At 50.2% G+C, this 24394-nt stretch overlaps 1 protein-coding gene across 3 annotated transcripts in view; it reads left to right on the top strand.

Annotated features, from left to right (window-relative positions):
• Positions 1-24394, top strand: part of HEG1 (heart development protein with EGF like domains 1) — a 313164-nt gene that overhangs the window by 115181 nt on the left and 173589 nt on the right. For 2 of the 3 annotated variants that reach the window (XR_011274749.1, XM_069616645.1), the window contains exons 2-3: positions 208-396; positions 21350-23005. Coding sequence is in view for 2 of the 3 variants with exons in the window: in XM_069616645.1 (XP_069472746.1) it covers positions 208-396; positions 21350-23005 (1845 nt within the window). In the remaining variant the exon portion in view is untranslated. The remainder of the gene's footprint in view (positions 1-207; positions 397-21349; positions 23006-24394) is intronic. The other variant, XM_069616646.1, reaches the window with a different exon arrangement.

The following is a 24394-nucleotide window of genomic DNA, read 5'->3' on the forward strand; positions in this document are numbered from 1 at the left end:
AAGGAGCTGAGCTGCAAGGAGTTAAAGGTATGGTCGGATAACATGGCAGTAGTGCATGTCATAAATAACGGGAGCGCCTCATGCCCACTGGTGCTGGAAATTATGAGGGCTACAACCCTAAGTTGTCTGATGAATAATGTCAGCCTAAAGGCAAGGCATATGGCAGGTGAAGCAAACATGGTCGCTGACGCCTTATCTCGCTTTCAGTGGGACAGGTTCAGAAAATTGCGCCCAGATGCAAGAAGGATAAAAACGTCCACGCCAAGGAAAGCATGGGTACCGCTGGAAGAATGGGAGGAAGCACGGTCGACTACAAGGTTGGCTCAGAAGAGGAAAAAGAACCAAAGGAGCAGACGGTAGAGAAGTTGGCCAGAAACGCCATAACATACAGAACTGGTGAGCAATATAAAAAGCATGTGAATAATGTGTTAAAAGAAATAGGAGCCAAAAAGGTTGGGGACATCACAGTGGCAATGTTATGTAATTTTGTGGGGAGCGCATTTTCGCAAGGAAAGAGGAAAAGTTGGGCAGCAGCGCACCTGGCGGCGATAGCATACACGGCAAAAGTGGCCGGGATAGCAGACCCGACAACAAATTCACGAATAAAGTACGCAATGAAGGGGTGGGCAAGGTTAGAAGGAAAGACACCTGACAGCAGGAGGCCTCTAAATTTTGCAAAGATGACAATACTGTTGAAACTTTTACACAGCACATGCAATAGCAGCTACGAGATCAAATTGTTTAGGACAGCATTTGCATTAGCATATTATGGGGCACTAAGGGTCGGGGAGCTAGTAGCGCGTAACACAGCGGCAGGGGATGGCTTAGCAAAAACCGACATATGCATGAGGGCCGAAGGAATGGCAATATTACTAAGGAAGTCCAAAACAGACCAGAAGGGGAGGGGGCGGACAATAGAACTAAATTGTATCAAAGAAAGAGAGCACTGCCCAAGGTGCATCACAAAGCAATTCCTCGAAGTACGTCCGGAAGTAGGGGGCCAGCTATTGATACATAGGGACGGCAGGGCCCTCAGCAGGTATCAATTTCAGGCAGTACTAAAGAAAACTATAAAAAAAGCAGGGTGGGACAAGGCAGAGTTTGGGACCCACTCTTTTAGGATAGGTGCAGCCACATCAGCATGGGCAGGTGGACTGGGCGCAGACGGGGTAAAGAGTATTGGGGGTTGGAAAACGCATTGTTTCAAGAGATATGTGCGAGAGAGCATGATATGATTCATTTCCCATTTTCCATGCAGACAAAACACCCTACAGATCAGCATGGATAGTCGGCCATTCATTTGTGACGAGAGCAGGCAGGTGGATCGAGGATTACAGAGAGGGTTTGCATTTCAAAAGAACAATAACTTCATGGTGGGGCCTCCCAGGGATGCACTGGGAGGACATCCACGACAGGCTGTCAGATCTGATTGGTTTCAGGGACCCTCCCGAGTATTTGGTCATCCACCTCGGGGGGAACGACTTGGTCAGAACAAACCGGGGCGAGCTAATGCGCGACATGTGCGAATCACTAAGGGCAATAGCACACTGCTGGGGTAAAACAAAAATCTTTATGTCAGAGATCATAACCCGCAGAATCTGGTACGGGGCGCGCAAGAGGCAGGCCATTAAAACGGCACGGAAAAAACTAAACAAAGCGATAGAGAAGTACTGCAGGAGCACAGGACTCCATTTCATAAAACATGGGCTATCACAGAACGACCCCGACTGGTTCCACCAGGACGGGGTACACCTGTCCAACAAGGGCTGGGGGAGATTTGCGGACAACATCTTTCAAGCGTTAGCAGCACAGGGTTGCAAATAGGGGTGTGGTAGGGTCGCTGTTTTGGGGGGACCTGAGCCGTATATACTAGCAACCCCTCAGGTGTGGCGGCACGTGTCCAGGAAAGGATGCCACAGGACAACGAAATGGAGGCTAAAGGAAGGGGGGGCATCCCTACCCCTGGACACGAGGTGCCCAAAAAGCGTTGGTTATTGTACAGTTGTCACAACCAGTGTGTAGCGTCAAATTTGTATATAATAAAAAGGCCTACGGCCACAAATTTTTCCACGTAAACTTAACTGTGTACGCATTATCATTTCTGGGCCAGGGCATAGAACAACAGGGACAAGAACAGGGGGGGAACCCACACTACTCAGCCTATGCCACAGGCCCCGTGCTGCACGAAGTGCGGCACGTTGGAGGGCCTGGGGAGTTAGGCGCAGGGTGGGGGAGCACAACTGGCGGGAAAACAAAGGGAGGGGCAGCCAGAGCGGCGCCCCCACCCGCGGCGTGCGCAAAGACATGCAAGCAGGTAGAGACTAGGTGGGAAAGGAACAGGGGGGGGGCAGGAAGGAGCACCGGCCCCCAATCTACACAACAAAAGGTGGAAGGGGTATAAGTACCCCAGAGAAGCAAGACCAAGTCACAACCAGGTTGGGAGCTCACCTCACTCGGGTAAGCTCCCAGGGCCTGGATAAGGCGGTCAAGGTTTCGTTTACCACCCAACCCGCCCTACAAGAAAGGAAGGAGGAAAGACGGAACAGGAACGCCGAGTACTCTTTCTCGGTACACAGTAAAAGAAAAGTCGTAGGCGGCGGCACGTGTCCAGGAAAGGATGCCACAGGACAACGAAATGGAGGCTAAAGGAAGGGGGGGCATCCCTACCCCTGGACACGAGGTGCCCAAAAAGCGTTGGTTATTGTACAGTTGTCACAACCAGTGTGTAGCGTCAAATTTGTATATAATAAAAAGGCCTACGGCCACAAATTTTTCCACGTAAACTTAACTGTGTACGCATTATCATTTCTGGGCCAGGGCATAGAACAACAGGGACAAGAACAGGGGGGGGAACCCACACTACTCAGCCTAAGGGGCGCTAAGCACCCACGAGAACCAAGGTTAGCTAGGCAGGAAAAGCTACAAAGAAGGCCCCCCTCCCCCTGGGGCTCAGACAGTTGGCTACATGCCGGCCTGGGGGCTGGCCCACAGCCCCCACAGAAGCACAACAAAGACCCAGGGTCTAGCCCTGGGTCCTATGTAAGGGGCTGCTGCCAGCTTATAAGATAGATACAAACTGTTTGTGGACCCTGAACTGGGACCCAAACAGCCAGGAGGTTTGCTGTGCACTCAGTGTCTTATGCCTTTTTCTTAGGCCCAGGCAACGTTTGTACAGAGATGGGGTTAGAGTGGAGTGGACGGTCAGGGACCTCTGCAAGTAGGAACTGGGTTTACAATGTTAATCAGATATTGATAGCACTAGTAGGTGGGTGTGTGGAGTGTTAAGGTGAAAGATCCCGAACATTTTCATTTTTGATTTTTAATAATACAATGATGCTGAGAATTCTGTTTCTGAAAGCGGGGTCTGCTAATCAGCCCACTCTTTCATAAGGCTCTGTGCAAAAAAGGCATAAAGCAGACATGCACTTTACTGTGACCATCTGCCCTGCAGCGGAAGCCGAGCAGGTTCAAAGGTCAAATGTGCATTCCTGAGCATAACGGCTGGAAATCAAGGAATTTATTTTTTTAATTGTCTACACTTCTGGTTCAAAATATTATAATTGGGGCCCTCAGCAGCATGGTGGCAGTTATTAATATCTAAATATAACCCATATCTACCGTCGAGCTGCACTGCATCCTCAAAGCCCATGTTTCCCACTCCCCAATTTGTCCCCAGCTCAGAGTCAAACGCGCACAGAACCACACTACGACATTTAAAAGCCCCGCTCAATGCTGCTGAGCTCCTAGAACAAAAAGTATTCCAAGCGTCCCTATCCCCTGGTCAGCCTATGAGAACCCTAGTGACTTTATCACTCCCTTCTCTATCTTTCGAACGTCATATTCAATAACTGTGACATTTTGCTGGTGAAAACCTTTTTTGAACATTTTGCTGCTGAAATCCTTGCCCACAAATCCAGCGTGGCCCTTTATTCTAAAGTCTGCTATCTATGTGTTTTTCCTTACAGGGGTGTGCCAATAGTGCTTTTATTAGTTATGTGCATGTTTTTTAGTTTAATTAAAGATCATATTGTTTAAAGAATTTTGGTTGGGCATCCTTTTATTTTGGTACCACCATACTATTGTTGTGTGGATTGCAGCACCAGCTCACAAACCTCCTGAAGAGAATAGCCTGCCCTCAGCTCACGTTACCAAAAGAGACGAAGGAGGTACTGTGCCTGTGCCTGTTACCCCTTTATGATCAGTGCTGGTTTAGTAGTAGTGTGGGGCTGAGTAGACGCATTAGTTACTACTCAACTCTGTGCGGCTGCGCTCCTGCAGAGCAGTAGTCAGTGAGTCTTAAATAATCCAGAGTATTTCATTCCATCTGGTCCCTGTGAGAGAGGGGATGAAGGAAGTCATCATGGTGGGGTCTTGAAAGCAAAGCGACCTACCAGCAAAATGTGTGTATTTGGGCTCCCCAGGGAGCGGTAGGTTTTAGGATACAGACATTGGTCCTATGTTTGGCTAGTAGTTGGCAGTGCAGACTTGAAGGCAAGCCACAGAGACTGAGGGCCTGATTCATTGAATTTTTTGCACGGTTCAAAGTGACTTTGCACTGCTGAAATGTGACTTTGCGCTGCTGACACAAATCCTGATTCATGGAACTGTGCAAAGTGTTTTGTAGTTGTCATTTATATAGCATCTTTTCCCATTACTATGGTCTCAACGTGCTTGAGGTGGGCACGCCCTCGGAGACCGTAGTCCAGAATATGGGAACATTCTCATAAAGTCTTAGCATGCATGTGTGCATTTTGGCCAAGATAAGGAATTAGGTGTGCTGGCTGGGCTCTTACCACTGTTTATTGCCTCTATTCTCTATTTAGTTTTATTTATCATTATTTATTTATCTGTTATCCTCAGCTCCACACTTTCCACCCCCCTCCCTTCCATGCACTTTTCCCTTTCCCATGCACTTGCACGTTCTCAATGTCACTGGGCCTAGTAAGATCGTTGGTGTTTTCTCCCCTGTTTCCCCTCCCTCGCCTTGTCGCGCTCTGAAACACCTGTGTACGAGCGCGTTACAAATAAAATAGCATTCTTTCATTCATTCATTCATTCATTCATTCATTGTTATTCAGTCATGAACAAGCTATCATAATGCATACTCTAGGCGAGATAGACCGGTTGTCTTACTGTCTTCTAGATGTGATATCGAGGCTATCTGCTTATGTTTAGTTGGGTTTATGGTCATAAAACCGAAATTAGAAATCTCCCAAAAAAAATCACGAAAAAAAGGCCGAAAAAAAAATAGCTAATTTTTTTTTATGACTTTTTTTTCGAAATGGGGGGTTCCCCCCAACCCCCCTTTTTTCTATTTTTTTAAAATGTTAACCCTTTTTTTACTTACCTGACCCAAAAAATACATATATATAAAAAAATAATAAATTCGATATTTTTTTTTTTGGCCTTTTTTTTGAGATTTTTGTTATTCAGGATTTTTTTTTCGGCCTTTTGACCGACCACCGTTTAGTTGCAATTCACTGGCAATACATATAGGAATAGTAGACAGGCTAAAGACCAGGGTCTTCTAGGTGTAATGAAAGAGGTTGGTGCGTAAGGATAAGTTATCCTAATACTGGGTGCAAATAAGGGAGGATGTCCTAAGGCTTAGAATGCGTGTGACCTTAGGTTGAGGAAAGCAGTTAGGCTGGCTAGCTGTGCTACAGTGGGTCTTCTAAGTGGTCGGGCATGTGGAAAAGTGCAGAGGAAGCTAGGAGTGGGTGCGATAGCAGTGGATTCGTTTATATGTCTATTTTGAAATGGGCCTGTCGGTTATATTCTGTAGATGGATTGATGTGCACTGTGTATTTACAAGGGTGGGGGTGTCCCTAGGTGGGGCCACCGTGATTACAGCCGGCTCCCGCTTAGGAGAGCGCGACCATATTCCTGATTGGGGCATAGCATTAGGTCTTACCTGGTCCAAATGACTCGTGGGCATGTCCGAAGTCAGCGCATGACTGCGAGTTGTGTGGATAGTGGTCTGCGCTTGCCAGTTTGTGCAGGTGGCTGCGCGATTATGGCCTGGCGCCGCCCGGAGGTGTCTGATCATGTGCTGAGTTTTGCAATGGCATTGCTATTGGGATAGAGATGGCTTGACTTATCCGTTTTATGCTACACCTTGTAGAGCAACAGCTTTGGGAAGGGACGCAGCTGTGGCTGGATGAGTGAAGCTGTCGTGATGGAGATGGGGGATATGTGGAGAACAGATATCTTTGATTTTCGCACTGCTAAAGTTTTGCCATTAAGCATTTCAACTTGTTAAATGATCTGTTTACACTTCTGATATATTTTATATCATTGAATGTTCATTTGAGCCAAACTGAATACACACTAAATAAATAATGTCAGTACCTTTTGCCATGGCCTGGAATATGTTTTGTAGCCGGCCTTTCTCTACAAGTTGGGCCTGCACCATATTCACATGGGCCTAGAGCCAGGGCCGCCAAAGACTAAGAAAGAGATATTTATGTAAATTGAGTGTTTTAGGTATTATTTTACATATTCCAACGACTAAGCTAAAGTTTTAGCTCATCCTGGTTGCATTTTGAGTAACAGAAGCGGTATTACCCAGATAAATGGCACCCATTGTATCTACTGCACTATGATGAAAAGCAGAAACGACCATAGCAGAATTTGAGTACATGCATATACAGGTTGCTCAAGGATCCTTGCCCCTAGTTCTCCCTTCGTTCTCGCTCTGCTTTCCTGCCCCTGTTTGTATAGTGCACCCTTGTTTGCTAACGAGATAGATAACTGTTTATGTCTTGCCACACACCTATATACTGCCTGAAAATAACTACTGAGTGAGAACATTTGAAGGCTGATAATGCAGGAAAACCATTCCCCACTTTTCTCACCCAACTACTCATTCAAACACTTGGTTCTTACAAATCTGTTGAAGCAGACTCTTACATCATGTTTTGTAATCCCAGGTGTGGTTAGTAGATGTAGGTCTGCTTAACTGTACAGTTGGCAAGCACACGAATGTAATATAACGTGAGCCTGACGCCAAGACTGGTTAATTATTTCAGACCTGGTAAGGAACAACTTGAGACCATTACCCAATGGAATATTCTACTTTCAAGGCTTAGACATGCCCCCACAAGAGTTTGTGTGTTAAAGTCACATGCTTGCAGTCATTTTTGACTCGGACATGATGCTTGTTGTTGTTCATAATGTTGGAGTACCACAAATGGTTAACACTTTTTGGCCTCAAACAAGCACATATGCAACCTTATCAGCTGCCAGGAACAGATCTAAACACAGCTGAGCTGTGCACAGAAAGGTATGTTGGGCCTTGGGAAAATTAGGGCGGGTCTTGTCCCATGCCACACCCTCTCTTTGCCCCTGCTTGGCACAAACACTGGGAAGGGAATATCAATCAATCAAAAATATTTTTATTCGTATTTCTCCACTAAAACATACAGACATTACACACTGCGAATACCCCACCATCCCAATGGGCCCAGCTTAAAATAGAGTTAAAGTCCCTTAAAACCCAATATTCAGAAAAAAACAAATCCAGCTCAAATTCTTAAATACAATTGTTCGTTAAACCATTCCTGTATAAAGGCTTCTCGTTCATACTCACAGTTGCTACAAATACAATCCTCATCACTGCAATTCATAAGGTAAAATAGGGCTTCTTTATAGGTTTAATGTTGGCCTTTGAAAAATGGGGCCTAGGGCAACTTTTTCCGTTTCATACAATAATCTCTACAGATTATCAGGAAAAGCCCGATGCCCTCGTCAGCTCCCATTCCGCAATTACATTTTATAGAAGCCACCCCCCTTTTCCAGGTGTTACGAGCATTTATTGGCAGGACTTTAAGGGGCCAATTCATGGAACAAACGTGCGCCGAAAATCTTGGCGCAAGCAGGTGCAAGCATGAAAAAACAGGCGCACGTGCACGCGTGCAATTCATGGAAATCCCTGCGCGTCTTTTCCTTGGGATGTGCACCAAACCCGAGCGTGGCACAGATGGGCGCACATGTCATTGCAACAGCTCAAACGCTGTGCGCGACGCGCACAGGGAAAGCGCACAACGTCCGCGCACACACCAAAAAGGGGGCGGGACATGGGGCGTAACACGCGGAATGGGGAACAACGCGTGAAAAAGAAGGCGTAACTGGGGAAGTACTGCTGGGAAGTACACGGAATGCCCACACGCACGCGAACCACATGTATTCATGGAATCGAATAGGGCAAACCCGCGCACGTGCAAAGACACGCACAGGCCTAAACATGTCCGCCACACAAAGGCAGGCGGTAGCGTCCCTGCGCATTACAAAGGTGTGCGCAAATAAAAAGCACGTATGTACAGCTATGATGAATGTCCCATACTGTGGCCTCCTAGGATAAATGACGTGCACGCAACACACAGGCACCCCATAAAAAGAAGAAAAAGAGACAAGCGCACCCCAGTAGCCCACGTGCGTGCAAAAATGACACATGTAGTACGGTGTGGCAGCCAGGAGCCCAAAAAAATGGACGCGTTCAACAGGCAGGCCAGCATGGCCGTGATAAAAAGGGGTACGTGACAAACACGACACCCACTGTGTGAAAAATAGCTTGTGCGTGTATTTCGGTGGTGCCCGGGAAGTTTTATATGTGAAAGGGCCCTGTGCGAGTGGGGTACGTGTATTTCTGGAGTTCGCGGGAAGTTTTACACGCGAAAGGGCCCTGTGCAAGTGGGGTACGTGCATTCCTGGGGTTCGCTGGAAGTTTTACATACGATTGGCCCTGTGCGAGTGGGGTACGTGTATTACTGGGGTTCCCGGGTAGTTTCACACGCGATTGGCCATGGGCAAGCGGGATACCACTCATCTTCTGCCTTGTGTTTAGAAGAACGCGTAGCCAACACCCACCCGCTGTGAAGTAATAGCGTGTGAACCCCAACGGCTGGAAAACACACGCCCGCACCCCACAAAAAGCACGTACAGAGCAATGTAATGCCACATGGGATCTTCAACCCGTGCCAGGGCAACGCCCGTGCGTGATACTTCACAGACGCGCTTACGCGCTAAGGGCCCTTGGTCCAATGAAATCGTGTATGTGTGCTGACGTGCTTACGCGCTAAGGGGATTTCACACTGATGTGCACTTTTTTCTCGTGCCAATTCACTCCCTATCAAGCTGGCCACGCGTACACACACGGAAGACCACGCTCCTGCCCTGAAGGCCATTTTCCTGCCCCCCAGATCCCCGAGCACGCTCCCACCTGCCATCTGCTGCTGCCTGACTGCCTGCTGCCCACATGCTCTGGTATTTGGTGCCTGCACGTCAGCCAGGGTTCCAGTTGCTGTGGCCACCCCTGCTGTTACAGAAGACTCCCGACTGGGATACCATCGCTCCACAGCCCAGCCCCAGGACCCAGTTGGCCACCCACGCCTGCCTCGGGGGTCGCCATGTCGGGGCAAACACCATCTGAGACCACTGGCGACCCCCAGCCAGAGAGGCAGAGGGCCACCAGCTTCAGTGTGAAGGAAGTTGGTGTCCTGGTGGAGCATGTCCTGGGGCATTATGATGCCCTCTTCGGAACATCATCCGCCAACAAGGAAGGACGGGAGAGGATCTGGGATGACGTAGTGGTTGCCATCAATGCAGAGAGCGGGTGACAACCCGCGACATCAAGCACGTCAAGAAGCGCTGGGAGGACTTCAGGTCCAGGACCCTCCACAAGGCCCAGCGCCTCACGGTGGGGGGCCGGGTCAGCATGAGTGACATCCAGATGAGGGTCCTGGAACACGTATGCCCAGCGCTCCACGCCCAAATCCTTCAGAGGAAGACCCGTCTGGAGTTGAGCGGTAAGTGGCCAAGCATTGGTGTGCGAGACAGGGCATGTTGCAGTGTGCTGGTAGTCTGATACTTGCCTATATGTGTGACATGGGCCATGTATGGATGTGTGTGTGCAGGGACATCATGGTCATGCATGTGAGACCAGTAATGTGGGAACCACATGGTTGGTGCATGAGTTGCAATGCTACATGGGGAGCTGTATGGCAAATGCACACGTGAAAGCATGCCAGTGTCTGTTCTTGCACATGGTGGGGGTGTGAGGGATGGGTGCTGCTGTCATGTACATGTATGGTGCACATGTGTGTGTGTCTCAGAAGTATGTCTGTGACTTCGATATGCCATGGATTCATGACACATGTCCGTGATGATGTGTAGATTCACTCATGCAGTGCGGTCACCGTTGTATGCACTGTGTCTATCTACTGTGTCTGTGGTGTACAAGGCATGATGCATGACCCTCCGGTGATGTGTGTGCATGGGATCAGTGTGAGCCAGGATGCATGTGAGTTTGAAGGCAACATTATGATTAATAGAGGCCCTTGTACATGGATGCTGATGTGGATTGCAGGCGCCATGCCTGTTCATGCATGTGTGTTGCGTGCATTCACCCATGTGTTGTGGAGGGACAGGATGGAAGTGACGTTAGACACTGCCACTCATGTGTTATTGCTTCCTGTCTAGGGTAATATTGTATTGTACCCTGATGCTTGTGTTCTATGTCTCCCTCTACGCAGCGTCAAGTGAAGAATAGGGCGGAGACGGCGCTGTGGAGCCAAGCGGTGGGGATGACTCCACTGGGCGGCGACGCAAGGCCCAGCCACCCTCCCAGGACTTGCCATCATCCGGGAGCGAGGGGGCTGGTGCCGCGTCTGCCACTACTGCTGCGGCAGAAGGGCCGGGTGAGCCCCCACATGGGCTTGCAATGGCGGAAGACGGTACGGAGACATCCAGGTTGGTGGTCTCCACAGAAGAGGAGGAGCCCGCTACTGAGCCACACATGGGGCCTGGTGGGGGTAGTACCACTGGTGCAAGTGGTGCAGTCCAGGGCCAGGGTCAGGAGACAGCACAGGTCACCACGGAGGGGCCTGTGCATGTCCCTGTCCTTGACCCTGTGACTGCACCACCATGCACCAGCAGGGAGGCCCCGTCCCAGGCCCGTCCGCAGGTAGGGGAGAGTGCCATGTCATCTGCCTCTCCACTACCTGCGGACGAGGGGTCCCATGAACGTATGGGCTCTTTCTTGATTGGTGTCGCGTTGTGCACGCGTGACGTTCGTGATGATGTGCGTTATTCCTGGGCAGAGAACGCACGCCATCACGAAGAGCAGCGTTGCGACGTGGCACTGTTGGGAGGGGCCCTGGTTGGTGGGTTCCTACATGTGACGCGCGTTCTGGCGGACCTCTCCTCTGTGGAGACTCTGCGCCAGTCATTCTCCCTGCCGTCTTCCGGCCCAGATTCCACCAGGGTCCTTGTGGACCTGGCCTGACCAACACAGCCAGCTTGGTGGAGATCCCATCCCTGCCACAGTCGGGAGCCGGCAGTCCAGCAGGGGTGGACACCACAACTGGAGACCAGCTGATGGAGGATGTGCAGGCATCATCGGACAGGGCACATGGACAGCAGCAGCAGCAGGAGCAGGCTCTAGGTGGGAGCAATGATGGCTCGGGCCATCGACATCAGGGGGGCAGGCATCAGCCAGAGGGCAGGAGGACCCTGGAATGGATGTGTCTTCCATGTGACTGCGGTTGGGCCAGCGCATAGATGAGGAGCGGCAGCGGGCGGAAGAGGCGCGGCTCACCATGGTCAGGGTGGAGTTCTCCATGCGTCGGGCATTGAGGCGGGCAGAGTCCCTCGAGGCGACTTGCAGGGAGTTGGAACAGGCCATGAGTGCCTCCCTGCGAGACCTCGGGGCCAGGGCAGAGGCCCGCCTCCGGGACATCAACATGGAGTTCGATGATGCCCTGGCCCGGGACACCACAGAGTGAGCCGCAGGACTTGCCCGCCGCCATTGTATATAGTTAGATAGTGTTAGGTTTCCTTTCCTTTTTTTTTACATTTTGGTTGCGCTTGGACAATGCACCATGTTTTTGTATATAGTTTTTTATTAGGTAGTATTTTTGGTAGGTTTCATTTCATCAGTTGGGCTCATGGACCCTGGATTGTTCTTTTGTACATAGTTCACCATTGGATTATTCTCATTTTTTTTTTTCACCATGGAGCAATGGATTTCACTTTCTTTTTTCCCTTGGATTTGCTTTGTTGGACTGTGACTTTGGACACCATTTCTTTTGGATTTCTTTGGATTATGATTTCTTTTTTTTTATTCTTTTACGGACATGCAGCATTTCTTTTATTTTTCCCATTGTTGTGTGTTTTCTTTTAATTACATTCATGTTGTGTTTAATACATTTTTTTCTTCATACTTCGATGTGTGGTATTATCTCATTGGTTTCATGCATGTCATGATATGGGTTTTCACATTCACTTGCACCCATTGTGTGTGTGTGACGAACATGTGTTCATTTACATACTTGCCTTTGGGGTTGTATCATGTAATTGGCTTTACTACTTAGTTGGGTCTTTGGGCTGGGGAGGCTGGCCATAAGGGCCATGATTGAGGATCGTCATGACGTGGGGGCAGGGGGACATGAGTGGGGGCCTGCTGGAAGGTGCCCTGCACTGCTGGGGGGTGAGGGTGCAGGGGGACATGAGTGGGGGCCTGCTGGCAGGTGCCCTGCACTGCTGGGGTGTGGTGGTGCAGGGGGACTTGATTGGGACGTGAGTGGGGGCCTGCTGGCAGGTGCCCTGCCCTGTAAGGGGGGTGGGGATGCAGGGAGACATGAGTGGGGGCCTGCTGGTAGGTGCCCTGCACTGCTGGGGGGTGGGGGTGCAGGGGAACATGAGTGGGGCATGAGTGGGGCCTGCTGGCAGGTGCCCTGCACTGCTGGGGGGTGGGGGTGCAGGGGGACATGAGTGGGGGCCTGCTGGCAGGTGCCCTGCACTGCTGGGGGGTGTGGGTGCAGGGGGACATGTGTGGGGACCTGCTGGCAGGTGCCCAGCACTGCTGGGGGGTGATGGTGCAGGGGGACATGAGTAGGACATGAGAGGGGGCCTGCTGGCAGGTGCCCTGCACTGCTGGGGGTGTGGAGGTGCAGGGGGACATGAGTGGGGGCCTGCTGGCAGGTACCCTGCACTTCTGGGGGGTGGGGGTGCAGGGGGACATGAGTGGGATATGAGTGGGGGCCTGCTGGCAGGTGCCCTGCACTGCTGGGGGTGGAGGTGCAGGGGGACATGAGTGGGGGCCTGCTGGCAGGTGCCCAGCACTGCTGGGGGGTGGGGGTGCAGGGGGACATGAGTGGGACATGAGTGGGGGCCTGCTGGCAGGTGCCCTGCACTGCTGGGGGGTGGGGGTGCATGGGGACATGAGTGGGGGCCTGCTGGCAGGTGCTCTGCACTGCTGGGGGGTGGCGGTGCAGGGGGACATGAATGGGACATGAGTGGGGGCCTGCTGGCAGGTGCCCTGCCCTGTAAGGGGGGTGGGGATGCAGGGAGACATGAGTGGGGGCCTGCTGGTAGGTGCCCTGCACTGCTGGGGGGTGGGGGTGCAGGGGAACATGAGTGGGGCATGAGTGGGGCCTGCTGGCAGGTGCCCTGCACTGCTGGGGGGTGGGGGTGCAGGGGGACATGAGTGGGGGCCTGCTGGCAGGTGCCCTGCACTGCTGGGGGGTGTGGGTGCAGGGGGACATGTGTGGGGACCTGCTGGCAGGTGCCCAGCACTGCTGGGGGGTGATGGTGCAGGGGGACATGAGTAGGACATGAGAGGGGGCCTGCTGGCAGGTGCCCTGCACTGCTGGGGGTGTGGAGGTGCAGGGGGACATGAGTGGGGGCCTGCTGGCAGGTACCCTGCACTTCTGGGGGGTGGGGGTGCAGGGGGACATGAGTGGGATATGAGTGGGGGCCTGCTGGCAGGTGCCCTGCACTGCTGGGGGTGGAGGTGCAGGGGGACATGAGTGGGGGCCTGCTGGCAGGTGCCCAGCACTGCTGGGGGGTGGGGGTGCAGGGGGACATGAGTGGGACATGAGTGGGGGCCTGCTGGCAGGTGCTCTGCACTGCTGGGGGGTGGCGGTGCAGGGGGACATGAATGGGACGTGAGTGGGGGCCTGCTGGCAGGTGCCCTGCCCTGTAAGGGGGGTGGGGATGCAGGGAGACATGAGTGGGGGCCTGCTGGTAGGTGCCCTGCACTGCTGGGGGGTGGGGGTGCAGGGGAACATGAGTGGGGCATGAGTGGGGCCTGCTGGCAGGTGCCCTGCACTGCTGGGGGGTGGGGGTGCAGGGGGACATGAGTGGGGGCCTGCTGGCAGGTGCCCTGCACTGCTGGGGGGTGTGGGTGCAGGGGGACATGTGTGGGGACCTGCTGGCAGGTGCCCAGCACTGCTGGGGGGTGATGGTGCAGGGGGACATGAGTAGGACATGAGAGGGGGCCTGCTGGCAGGTGCCCTGCACTGCTGGGGGTGTGGAGGTGCAGGGGGACATGAGTGGGGGCCTGCTGGCAGGTACCCTGCACTTCTGGGGGGTGGGGGTGCAGGGGGACATGAGTGGGATATGAGTGGGGGCCTGCTGGCAGGTGCCCTGCACTGCTGGGGGTGGAGGTGCAGGGGGACATGAGTGGGGGCCTGCTGGCAGGTGCCCAGCACTGCTGGGGGGTGGGGGTGCAGGGGGACATGAGTGGGACATGAGTGGGGGCCTGCTGGCAGGTGCCCTGCACTGCTGGGGGGTGGGGGTGCATGGGGACATGAGTGGGGGCCTGCTGGCAGGTGCTCTGCACTGCTGGGGGGTGGCGGTGCAGGGGGACATGAATGGGACATGAGTGGGGGCCTGCTGGCAGGTGCCCCACACTGCTCGGGGGTGGGGGTGCTGGGGGACATGAGTTGGTGATCAGTAGTGCAAGCTGACATGTGGCTTGGCTGGGGGGCATGCCCATGGTGGATGGGCTGCCTGTGGGACATGACCAGGGGTGCAGGGTAGTTCCCTGTGGTGTGGGCTGCCTGCAGGGGCCGTGGAGGGTGTAGAGGGAACACCTGGGAGGACCCACACTGCCAATTCACATGTAGGACTCCCTGCGCACCCCCGAAATACATGTACCCTGCTCAAATCGCGTGTGAGACTTCACGTGAACCCCAGTTATACACGGACCCCGCTCGCACAGGGCCAATCACGTGTGAAACTTCCCGTACACCCCTGAAATACACGTACCCGGATCCAATCGCGTGTGAGACTTCACACGAACCCCAGTAATACACGTACCCCACTCGCACACGGCCAATCACGTGTGAAACTTCCCGCGAACCCCAGTAATACACGTACCCCACTCACACAGGGCCAATCGCATGTGAAACTTCCTGAGAACCCCAGTAATAGACGTACCCCACTCGCACAAGGCCAATCGCGTGTGAAACTTCCAGCGAACCCCAGTAATACATGTACCCCACTCGCACAGGGCCAATCGCGTGTGAAACTTCCCGCGAACCCCAGTAATACACGTACCCCACTCGCACAGGCCCTTTCGCCTGTGAAACTTCCAGCGAACCCCAGTAATACACGCACCCCACTCGCACAGGGCCAATCGCGTGTGAAACTTCCCACGAACCCCAGTAATACACGTACCCCACTCGCACAGGGCCAAGCGCGTGTGAAACTTCCCGCGAACCCCAGTAATACACGTACCCCACTCGCACAGGCCCTTTCGAATGTGAAACTTCCCGCGAACCCCAGTAATACACATACCCCACTCGCACAGGGCCAATCGTATGTGAAACTTTCTGCGAACCCCAGTAATACACGTACCCCACTCGCACAGGCCCTTTCGCGTGTGAAACTTCCCGCGAACCCCAGTAATACACGTACCCCATTCGCACAGGGCCAATCGCGTGTGAAACTTCCTGTGAACCCCAGTAATACACCTACCCCACTCACACAGGGCCAAGCGCGTGTGAAACGTCTTGCGAACCCCAGTAATACACGTACCCCTCTCGCACAGGCCCTTTCCCGTGTGAAACTTCCCGCGAATCCCAGTAATACGCGTATCCCACTCGCACAGGGCCAATCGCATGTGAAATTTCCTGCGAACCCCAGTAATACACGTACCCCACTCGCACAGGGCCAATCGCGTGTGAAACTTCCAGCGAACCCCAGTAATACACGTTCCCCGCTTGCCGAGTGCTGTGTGGTGGCCATGTATACTGGTACAGGGTTAGCGCAGCCCTTTGCGCTGGATTGGGGATTTTGATGGCTTTTCCCTGCGCGAGGGGCGTTCTTGGGGGCGTAACTGGCGCTGCTGCAGCATCGCTGCGCCACTGTGCACCACGGCTGGTTTTGGTAGCTAAAATCCATGAATACGCTGTGCGCGGAAATGCATTTTAGTGCACGCGGCTGGCGCAGAGATTCACACGTGCACACTGTGCGCCAGCCGCGTGCGCCACTTGTGCGCTAAATTCTATGAATTACCCCCTAAGTCTAATCACCAGAATGCATTTCCTACACTCGTGGGACTTGTTCTTACAAATGTCATCTCCCTCTTCAGAATGCAGCAGGGTACCCTTATATATTGCGAGAGAGGTTAATGTGCTTACCATAGCCTTGTATAATTGTTCATCAAAGAAAATGGCTTTCCTCGTCAACTCCTTTTACATTTTTAAGGATTGCTGGGCAGACAGCTCCTTAACTCCCTTGTGTCCCCATTTGGTCAAAATGGCACAGCTCTCATTATACCATTTGTATTTCCACCTGGATTCTGAGCAGAATATCTCTGTCAATGCTTTCTGTATATTAGGGTTCCTTAGTCTCAGGACATGCATCTTTAGGAAAACAAATTCAATATAGCTATATTTGGTACTCCCAATTCCAGCGTATTTGGTGCCCCCGAGGTGAGGCCGGTTAATTGCCTTAACATTTTATTCTGGGCCACTCCCAATTGATCACATTTGGCAAACCCCCAAATTTCACTCCCATAGAGGAGCATTGTCCCTATTTTGGCTCTAAAGACTTCTAGGCATTTATTTAGGATCTTGACCCCATATTTATAATAAAACCTCATCAAGCCGTCCATCCTCATCCTTAATTTTGTGGCTACAGTGTTTATATGTGGCGTCCCATTTCCAGAGTTGGTCCGCCCCAAATAACAAAACGAACTTACCACTTCGATTTTTTAGCCCATTAACTTCCATGTATATATTCTTGCCTTTATCAAATACCAGTATTTTTGTTTTCCCCATATTAAACTTCAAGCCGTTTAGAGCGGAAATAGTTATCCTCATATTCTAAACTCCTTTGTTTTTCCCACACATTGGTTTTAAAATTCTGGGTAATCCTTTCCTTTGAAGTACAATATACTGCTGAATGAGTTTCAGAGTAGCAAGCTTGTCTCGGCTTCAACAAAGCACCTCGAGGAACCTTGAGTGTTTCCAGCTTCCTCCAAAGGATATTCCTATCTATGGAATCAAAGGCTTTTTCCAAGTCTAAAAATGCTACCTACAGCTTGCTGCCTCTGATCTTGCAATACTTCTCGATTAAAACATTCAAGATAAAGCAGTGGTTGAGGGTGGAAAATCCTTTCCTAAACCCTGCTTGGGTGGCACTCAATATATTATTACTCTCGGACCATTCTCCCAGCCTCTGCATAGAGCATTTGCTGATAACTAAAGTATATTAGTTGTGTCCAAATGGGACATTGGTCAATCACAGTTAGGGTCGGCAGCAGAAGCTTTTTAAAATTCGGGATAATGAGTCGCCCACTCCACGATTTAGGCGCAACTCCCTCAGATGAATCTGCGTTAAAAAGGCATGTAAATAAAGGAGAACACCATTCCCAGAACCTTTTATAAACATCAGAGCCAAAGGCATCTCGGCCAGCGGTCTTAAAGTCCCCCACGATTATTACAAAGGGGCAAAGGGGCAACTCCTAACGCTAATGATGGCCTCTGCCAGTTTCTTTAGGGGCTCATTGGTAGATTTACCCTTTGTTGGGGGGATATTAACATTTACTAGAAACACCTGCATCTGACCATCCTCGCATTTCAAAGCAACCCCCAGGGCGTCTTTAGTGTCCAGGTTTAATCTTTCTGGATTAAGGTATAGTGAACTCCTTATTAATGTTAAAATACCTCCAGAAGGCCTCCCCCTCGCCTCCTTCTTGGCATAGATGGAAAAGCTATTATATCCCCTTATAATGATCTCTGTCTGGCACCAGGTCTCCTGTCGGCAAATAATGCTGGAAGCTCCTAGGAAGGTTAACCATTTGCCCATCATCTCCCTTCCCCTTAATACCTGCCACATTCCAGGATAACATTTGTATCAAGGAGCCTGGGTCTTTAGCTCCCAGGGCTAAAGGTGAAAGGGGTGGGGGGTAAAAGGTACAAAACCATAGACTGTTTCCTGGGCTTGAGATAAATGCTTTGCTGCATGCTCTACAGTTTGTGGTTCCCTACTCGGTTCTACAGCTGGCTTGGTCCATGAAGTCAGGGATTTATTGCAAGTTTCCTTAATGTTGCCCTCTTAATGGGAGTTCCAGTAGTCCCTAAACACGTTATCCGATACTACGGGTTCATGCCATGAATCATGCAGGTGGCAGATCTTGACTTTTGCATCCGGATAGACTTTAATACCCATCAATGCCAGCACCTCCCTGCATTGAATGAGGCATGCCCTCAAATGTGGGTTGTTAAATCGATCCATACATTACATCCCCTATCGTATAGACAATCAGATAAAATTTGAACAGAAGAAAATATCTGAAAGGAAATTTCACTGATCCCCAAAATTTTATGAAAAGCATTTTAAAGAGCCCTCTTATAGGCATTTTTATTTCCGTTATTTGTATCGCCATTTGACGGTGCAAATTGAATGTGCCCTTCTCCAGCCCTTTGGGGGGTCTGCTGAGCCATCCAAACCCTCCCTGGGAACCAATCCTCCAAGGGAGACATGGGTTATACCTCTGTTTTATTTGAAACTATGCTTGCACCCCCAGATTTTGCACTATGTGGTTTTTGCAAAGTCTGTATTCCCCATCCAAATTTACTAGGGTATGTTCTCAGCCGCCCTCAAAGCTCCTTCCTTCTCATTGCAAGTACACATTAGGGGAGACCCTTCCATCGTAATTGGGTCTTTCAAGTTCAGGCCGCTGGTCAGTTTTCTCAAATCCTTCCTCCTTTGTTGCATGATCAAGGTTGTAGCTTTCCCTTGGATGATCTTAGGGGAGTTCCCTTGCATTGCCTTCATCTTCTTCTTGTCCACGGTGGTCTTAATACTGTGCGGATCAGGAGGCAGACTCGGGGGAGAAAGAGCCAGCGAGGCCTCAAAAGCATTGCAATGCTTTTGATTTCCTGGCTAAACCGCATGCAGCAGGGAGGTGGGCATACTGTCTGAAATTCCGATAATAAGGCCATTTCAGGTTCCTAATCTAGGGCCTCATTACAAGTGAAGCGGTAAGGGGTTAACGGCACCAGTAACCCTGTACCGCCTCATTACGAGGTCCCCTCGCAGGACCTGCTCTGGATGTCTGGTCAGACCAGACGTCCTTTGCTGGTCCCGTGAGGGGACCAGCATGCTAACAACGGGCCTGTCATTAACGGGCCCGTTGTGAGCATGCTCCCCATTCCCATTGAGCCCCATGGGGGCTCAAATCGGTATGGGGATGCTCCGGGTCTGGGTTCCCGGAATGGGGAAATACCGGGCCCTCCAAAGTCGGAATTGCACGGTATTTCCAAATTCAGGGACCACAGACCCAGACCCGAGTTTGGAGGGGGCATGGCTACCTCCAAACTCGTAATGCGGCCCTTAATCTTTCCTGGAATAATGACCTGTAGTATGTTCTTAATCTCCGTAAGTGAAGACTCTATAGAGGTCAAGCGACTTAGTGTGTCAGAGACATCTCCAGTTGAATGGTTTAACGATTCCTCCAAATCAGAGAGAGTTGGGGAAGTTGTAGGGGATGATAGAATTCCCCCAGAAGGGGGATTGGCTCCTGCCAGAGGAGGGTACTCAATACCAGGGCCTTGAACCCCTCGGCCCCCCTACCCAAATTCCATCCTCTTTGTCCCAGCCTGCTCTGAGGCAGACACACTAAACTGATCCCTTACACCTTTAATACCTCTGAAATCAGTTTCAAACTAGGGGTTTTATTCCCCCGGTACCAGGCCTCACCAACCATGGGGAAATGGACGCCCAAAGGGGACGATTCTCCTCCACGTTCCTTTTTCTCTGACAGACTGTACAGTGGGGGAACTTGTGTATCTTCATCCCTTAGGGTAGTAAGGGAGGATGGGAGGAAGGGTTGCACACCAAAGATGCAGACGGCTAGGCAATCCCCAAACAATGCTCATCATAATATCTGTCAATTGAACGCTCTAGTCCCTCTAGCATAGATCTATCTGGAGGTTCGGTCAATGGCACTGTTGGCTCTGTCGAGACCAAGGCTTGTGTATCTTCCCCCCTTGGTGTAGTGATCCCAGCCTGAGGGGCATATGAACCGAGGGTATTCTGGCGGCCCTGATGTTCAACTTCTTCATCGCCCAGGGGAGATGATGGCTCCCCTGTGGCAGTCAGTACACTGTGATCCTCCTGGACCAGCGCTAATAACTCAGAATTGGACAGAGGGGTTACGGACCAACCAAATGCTCCCTCAGTGGGACATAGGTCTAGTGACTCTTGCAGAAGTGACTGCTGAGATGTCTGGGTCTGCAGTGCCCACTTGATGCTTGTCTGCATCTACCTAGGCCCTCCCACAGGCATTACCTGAGTGGCTTTAGGCTTTCTCCGTCTCCTAGTACAAGGGGCTTTGCTGGTCTCCATCCTAGTTAATGTTGTCTTCAACACCATGTTAGTCCTTAGGTAAGTTAACTAAATATCATGTAATGCAGGTCTGCGTCAGTATTTTCTCTGGTTCACAGCTTCTCAGTGGACCTGGGCATTCTTTATTGTGTACACATGACATGTCTGTGACACATCGATAGATTGTGTTTTATTGTTAGTATAATTTGTAACAAATATATTATTAGTCATGATAGAAAAAAACACTTTTTATGCCACATGTTTTAAATTGAATGACTAGATGTCTCTGTAGAACAACAGAGTCACAACATCAGCATCAATTGTTAAAGATACTAATGAGTGTAAACTATGATTCACCATTGCTTGTCTTTTTTCTATGCTCCCATTGAAGGTTAGCCTTTCAGGCTATATGTCACTATTTTTATGACAGACTGTTTGAATTTCTGTCAAACGATGAATTAAATACTTGTTTTTATCTATTTTTGTCCTAAATAATTAAAACTATTGGATGTTTAATGTTTCACTAATGACCTGTCTATTCACGTTCTATTTTCATATATTTAAAATTGAATCTATCCTTAACATATGAAAATCGATGAGTAAGACTTCTGGTGCAGATTTTGCATTTCAGTTGTACTCTATATACCTAAAAGCTATGCTGCTTTAATAGATTACAAGACACCTCAAAACATGAGTAAAATGACATTATTTTCTTTTCTTTTTTCAGAAACTGGAAATGGTTTACAACCAGTAAGCATCAATGATGTCGACAAAAGGACTTCGCTTTCTCACACTGACAGTATGTACCTCTCCACAACGTACAGCAGGGGTGGAGAGAGAACTTTGCTCTCCATAACAAATGGAAGTACATCTGTGGATATCACAGAGAGTTCTGTGTATTATAACATTTCCAAAACCTCCGATTCACCAGATTCCTCATCTATGGAAGATGGAGAGAAGACTAGAGTCTTTAATGGCGATGCAGACTTCAGCAGGACCTCCTGGGAGCGCTTCCTCATACATTCCTCTAATACATCAACTCATTCATCTCAAACCTACAATCCCGCGACTGAGTCTTCTGAGCCAGTAGAATATTCCCAGAAGCCATCAGACACTGGATCAAATACTGCAGATCCTTCCATGGGTTCAGGTGTGACGACCAGTAGATCTGATTATGGCACTGCTGAAAATTTGGGATCAACACCAGATTCCATGTTCTCTTTGTTGAATTCCTCACCTTCAGCTCCTTCATCTACAGCGCCTGTCCCAATTTCATCCACTTCAATTGAGTCAATTTCCTCATCTTTCTCAGAACCATCTACACCATTTATATCTTCAGCATCCTCCACATATTACCAGTTATCATCACTTTCTACATCTCATCCTCCAATGTTCTCATCACCACCAACAATGACCTCCATTGTACCAGTGACATCTTCTATGCCAGTGCTAACTATGTCACCATATCCAGTTCCTTCCTCTTTTTCAGCTGACCCACCCAATTTGTCAACAACTTCTTTCTTTTCATCTCTTTCTTCACGACATCCATTGCAAATGTCTTCTTTTTCAACAACTACATCGTCTCCTGAATCATCATCATTATCTCCATCTTCATCTCCGTCTTCTGCATCGCTGCCAGGTGAGAGTCTTCAAACAAGTCCTTCTCCTGTGGCAGCACAGGATCCAGAGGACACTGTTACAGTGGAATCCTCATCCACCTTGTACCACAGTAGCAAGTCAACAGATTCAGGAAGCCACAATGATCCACCTCTTACAGAAGGAAGCCCATCATTGGGATCAACACAGTTACCTTCTCCATCGGCCTTTACAACAGAACGTTTCAACAGGCCTATATCAGCGACAGAAGCAGCAATCGTAACAAAGAGTTTTACAGAGGGCAATATCACATTTGAGGATGGTGCCTTTGTGGACTCCACAACAGTTCTGGCCCCCACAATAAGTTCTACTCAAGAGACACACCACATAGAGACTCCAGAACAGGCAACCAATTCATTACCATATGCAACTAAACTCCCAGATCTAGACACTACTTCACAGTTGTCAATAAAGAAAACTGCCCATACTGTATCCAGAACCTTTGAGTCACATAGCATAGACCACACTACAGGTTATGTGGCCGCCATTAGAACTTCATTAACTGAAGCTGCTGATACAATGATTACACAAGTCCGTGGAATGACTACTCCAGACTTGCCACCGAGCACAGCCAAAAGTACTACGCTTGCAACAGAGAGCACGCCATCTTCAGCTTCCTACAAAACTCCTTCTGCCGGCAGACCACCTTCTATGTCGCCTACAATTGCTACGAAATCAAACACCAGCCCTGCAGTAAAAAGCACACCAGTAACTTCTCAAACATCAGGTAAATAAACATGATTATGTATGTTAGTTAATGACAGATGTTGAAGATACAGTTAAATTAAATTAGCTGGTGATCTGAAGCATATGTAGAGATTAGATGTGTTGCCCCAGAGTGCTGTTTGCAAACGATTTCAATCCCATGAGATGGTAGTATGCTCTGAATAATAGGCACAAGGACATATTGTGAATGTGAACAAAGGGCACATTGCACGAAGAATGATACTGCCTCTAACACTGCCTTTAATTATGACTGGATTGATAAAATGCAAAATTAACAAACCATATTGTAACGTTCTGGGGACTCACATAGCATGCGAGCTACATGTTGGTCATTTGATCAGAGACGACGAGGTAGAGTGGGTTGGTAAAATAAAGTTAGGTCTACAGTGCACACCAATGTGTGATGTCCTCTTAGTTGGCGCTGGGCATATGTTTGTCTAGGTGGACCAGAGGCCGATGCAACAACTGGTGATGAAGGAGTGGTGTGGCAGCAACCCGCGTGTCCTGCACCTGTCTGTGTGGGGACATTGCAGTTCAGGCCGATGGGGGCTGGGAGCTCATTGAGGTGAGCGAGCAGCTTGGTTTGCCTGCCTCTCAGGGTCGAGAGCTGCGCACAGCAAAGACACGCCGGCGGAGTGAGCCCTCTCAGATCTGCTGGGAGACCGCTAGGAGGTGACACAGCCTCACAAACGAGCAAGCAGGCCCAGAAGTGGGTCCTCGCAGCGGCTCCTGGGAGGCCACACGACACGCTGCCCCCCACAAGCAACGGGTATACAGAAGGGGCAGGCACCCCAAATTAGAAAAAAAAATTCAAAGGAAGAGGAAAGAAGTCCTTTTTTAAGTGGACAGCCAAGCAAGACCAAAGGAGGTGAGGCCTCTGCAGGGGAGCACACACGCACTACCCCGTTTGTGAAATTTTCTTGTGAGTAGCCGACAGGCCCTGTGTAATTTTGGGCACTTTCCCACACATAAGGAGGTGAACTCATGGTGAAAGGCAGGACCTGGCCAGGCATAGTCAATCTAACGGACTGTGCCGGGAGGTGTAGCACAGCAACTAGCACAACAAATAGGGAACTCATTCCCCATACCAACACTGCTCCCTTTGACATGTCAGATACGTTGAATCTAGGGCCCAGATGGGCTAGATAGATTAAGGAATTTGATGTATACCTAGATGCGCTGGGTCCACAAGATGACAAGCGAATCAAAGGGCTCTTCACACTCACTGCAGGCCCTGAAGGGACGGGCATCATTCTCGAGCTGCCTGAAGACGTGGAGTATTCCTACCCAAAGCTCAAGCGCATCCTTTATGAACTCTTCGCAATACACAAAAATGTTGATTACGAGCATCATATCTTCCACACTACCATGCAGACGGAGGGTGAATCCA

This window comes from Ambystoma mexicanum, chromosome 9 (assembly GCF_040938575.1).
Source record: "Ambystoma mexicanum isolate Mex_15411 chromosome 9, UKY_AmexF1_1, whole genome shotgun sequence".
NCBI classification, from domain to species: Eukaryota; Metazoa; Chordata; class Amphibia; order Caudata; family Ambystomatidae; genus Ambystoma; species Ambystoma mexicanum.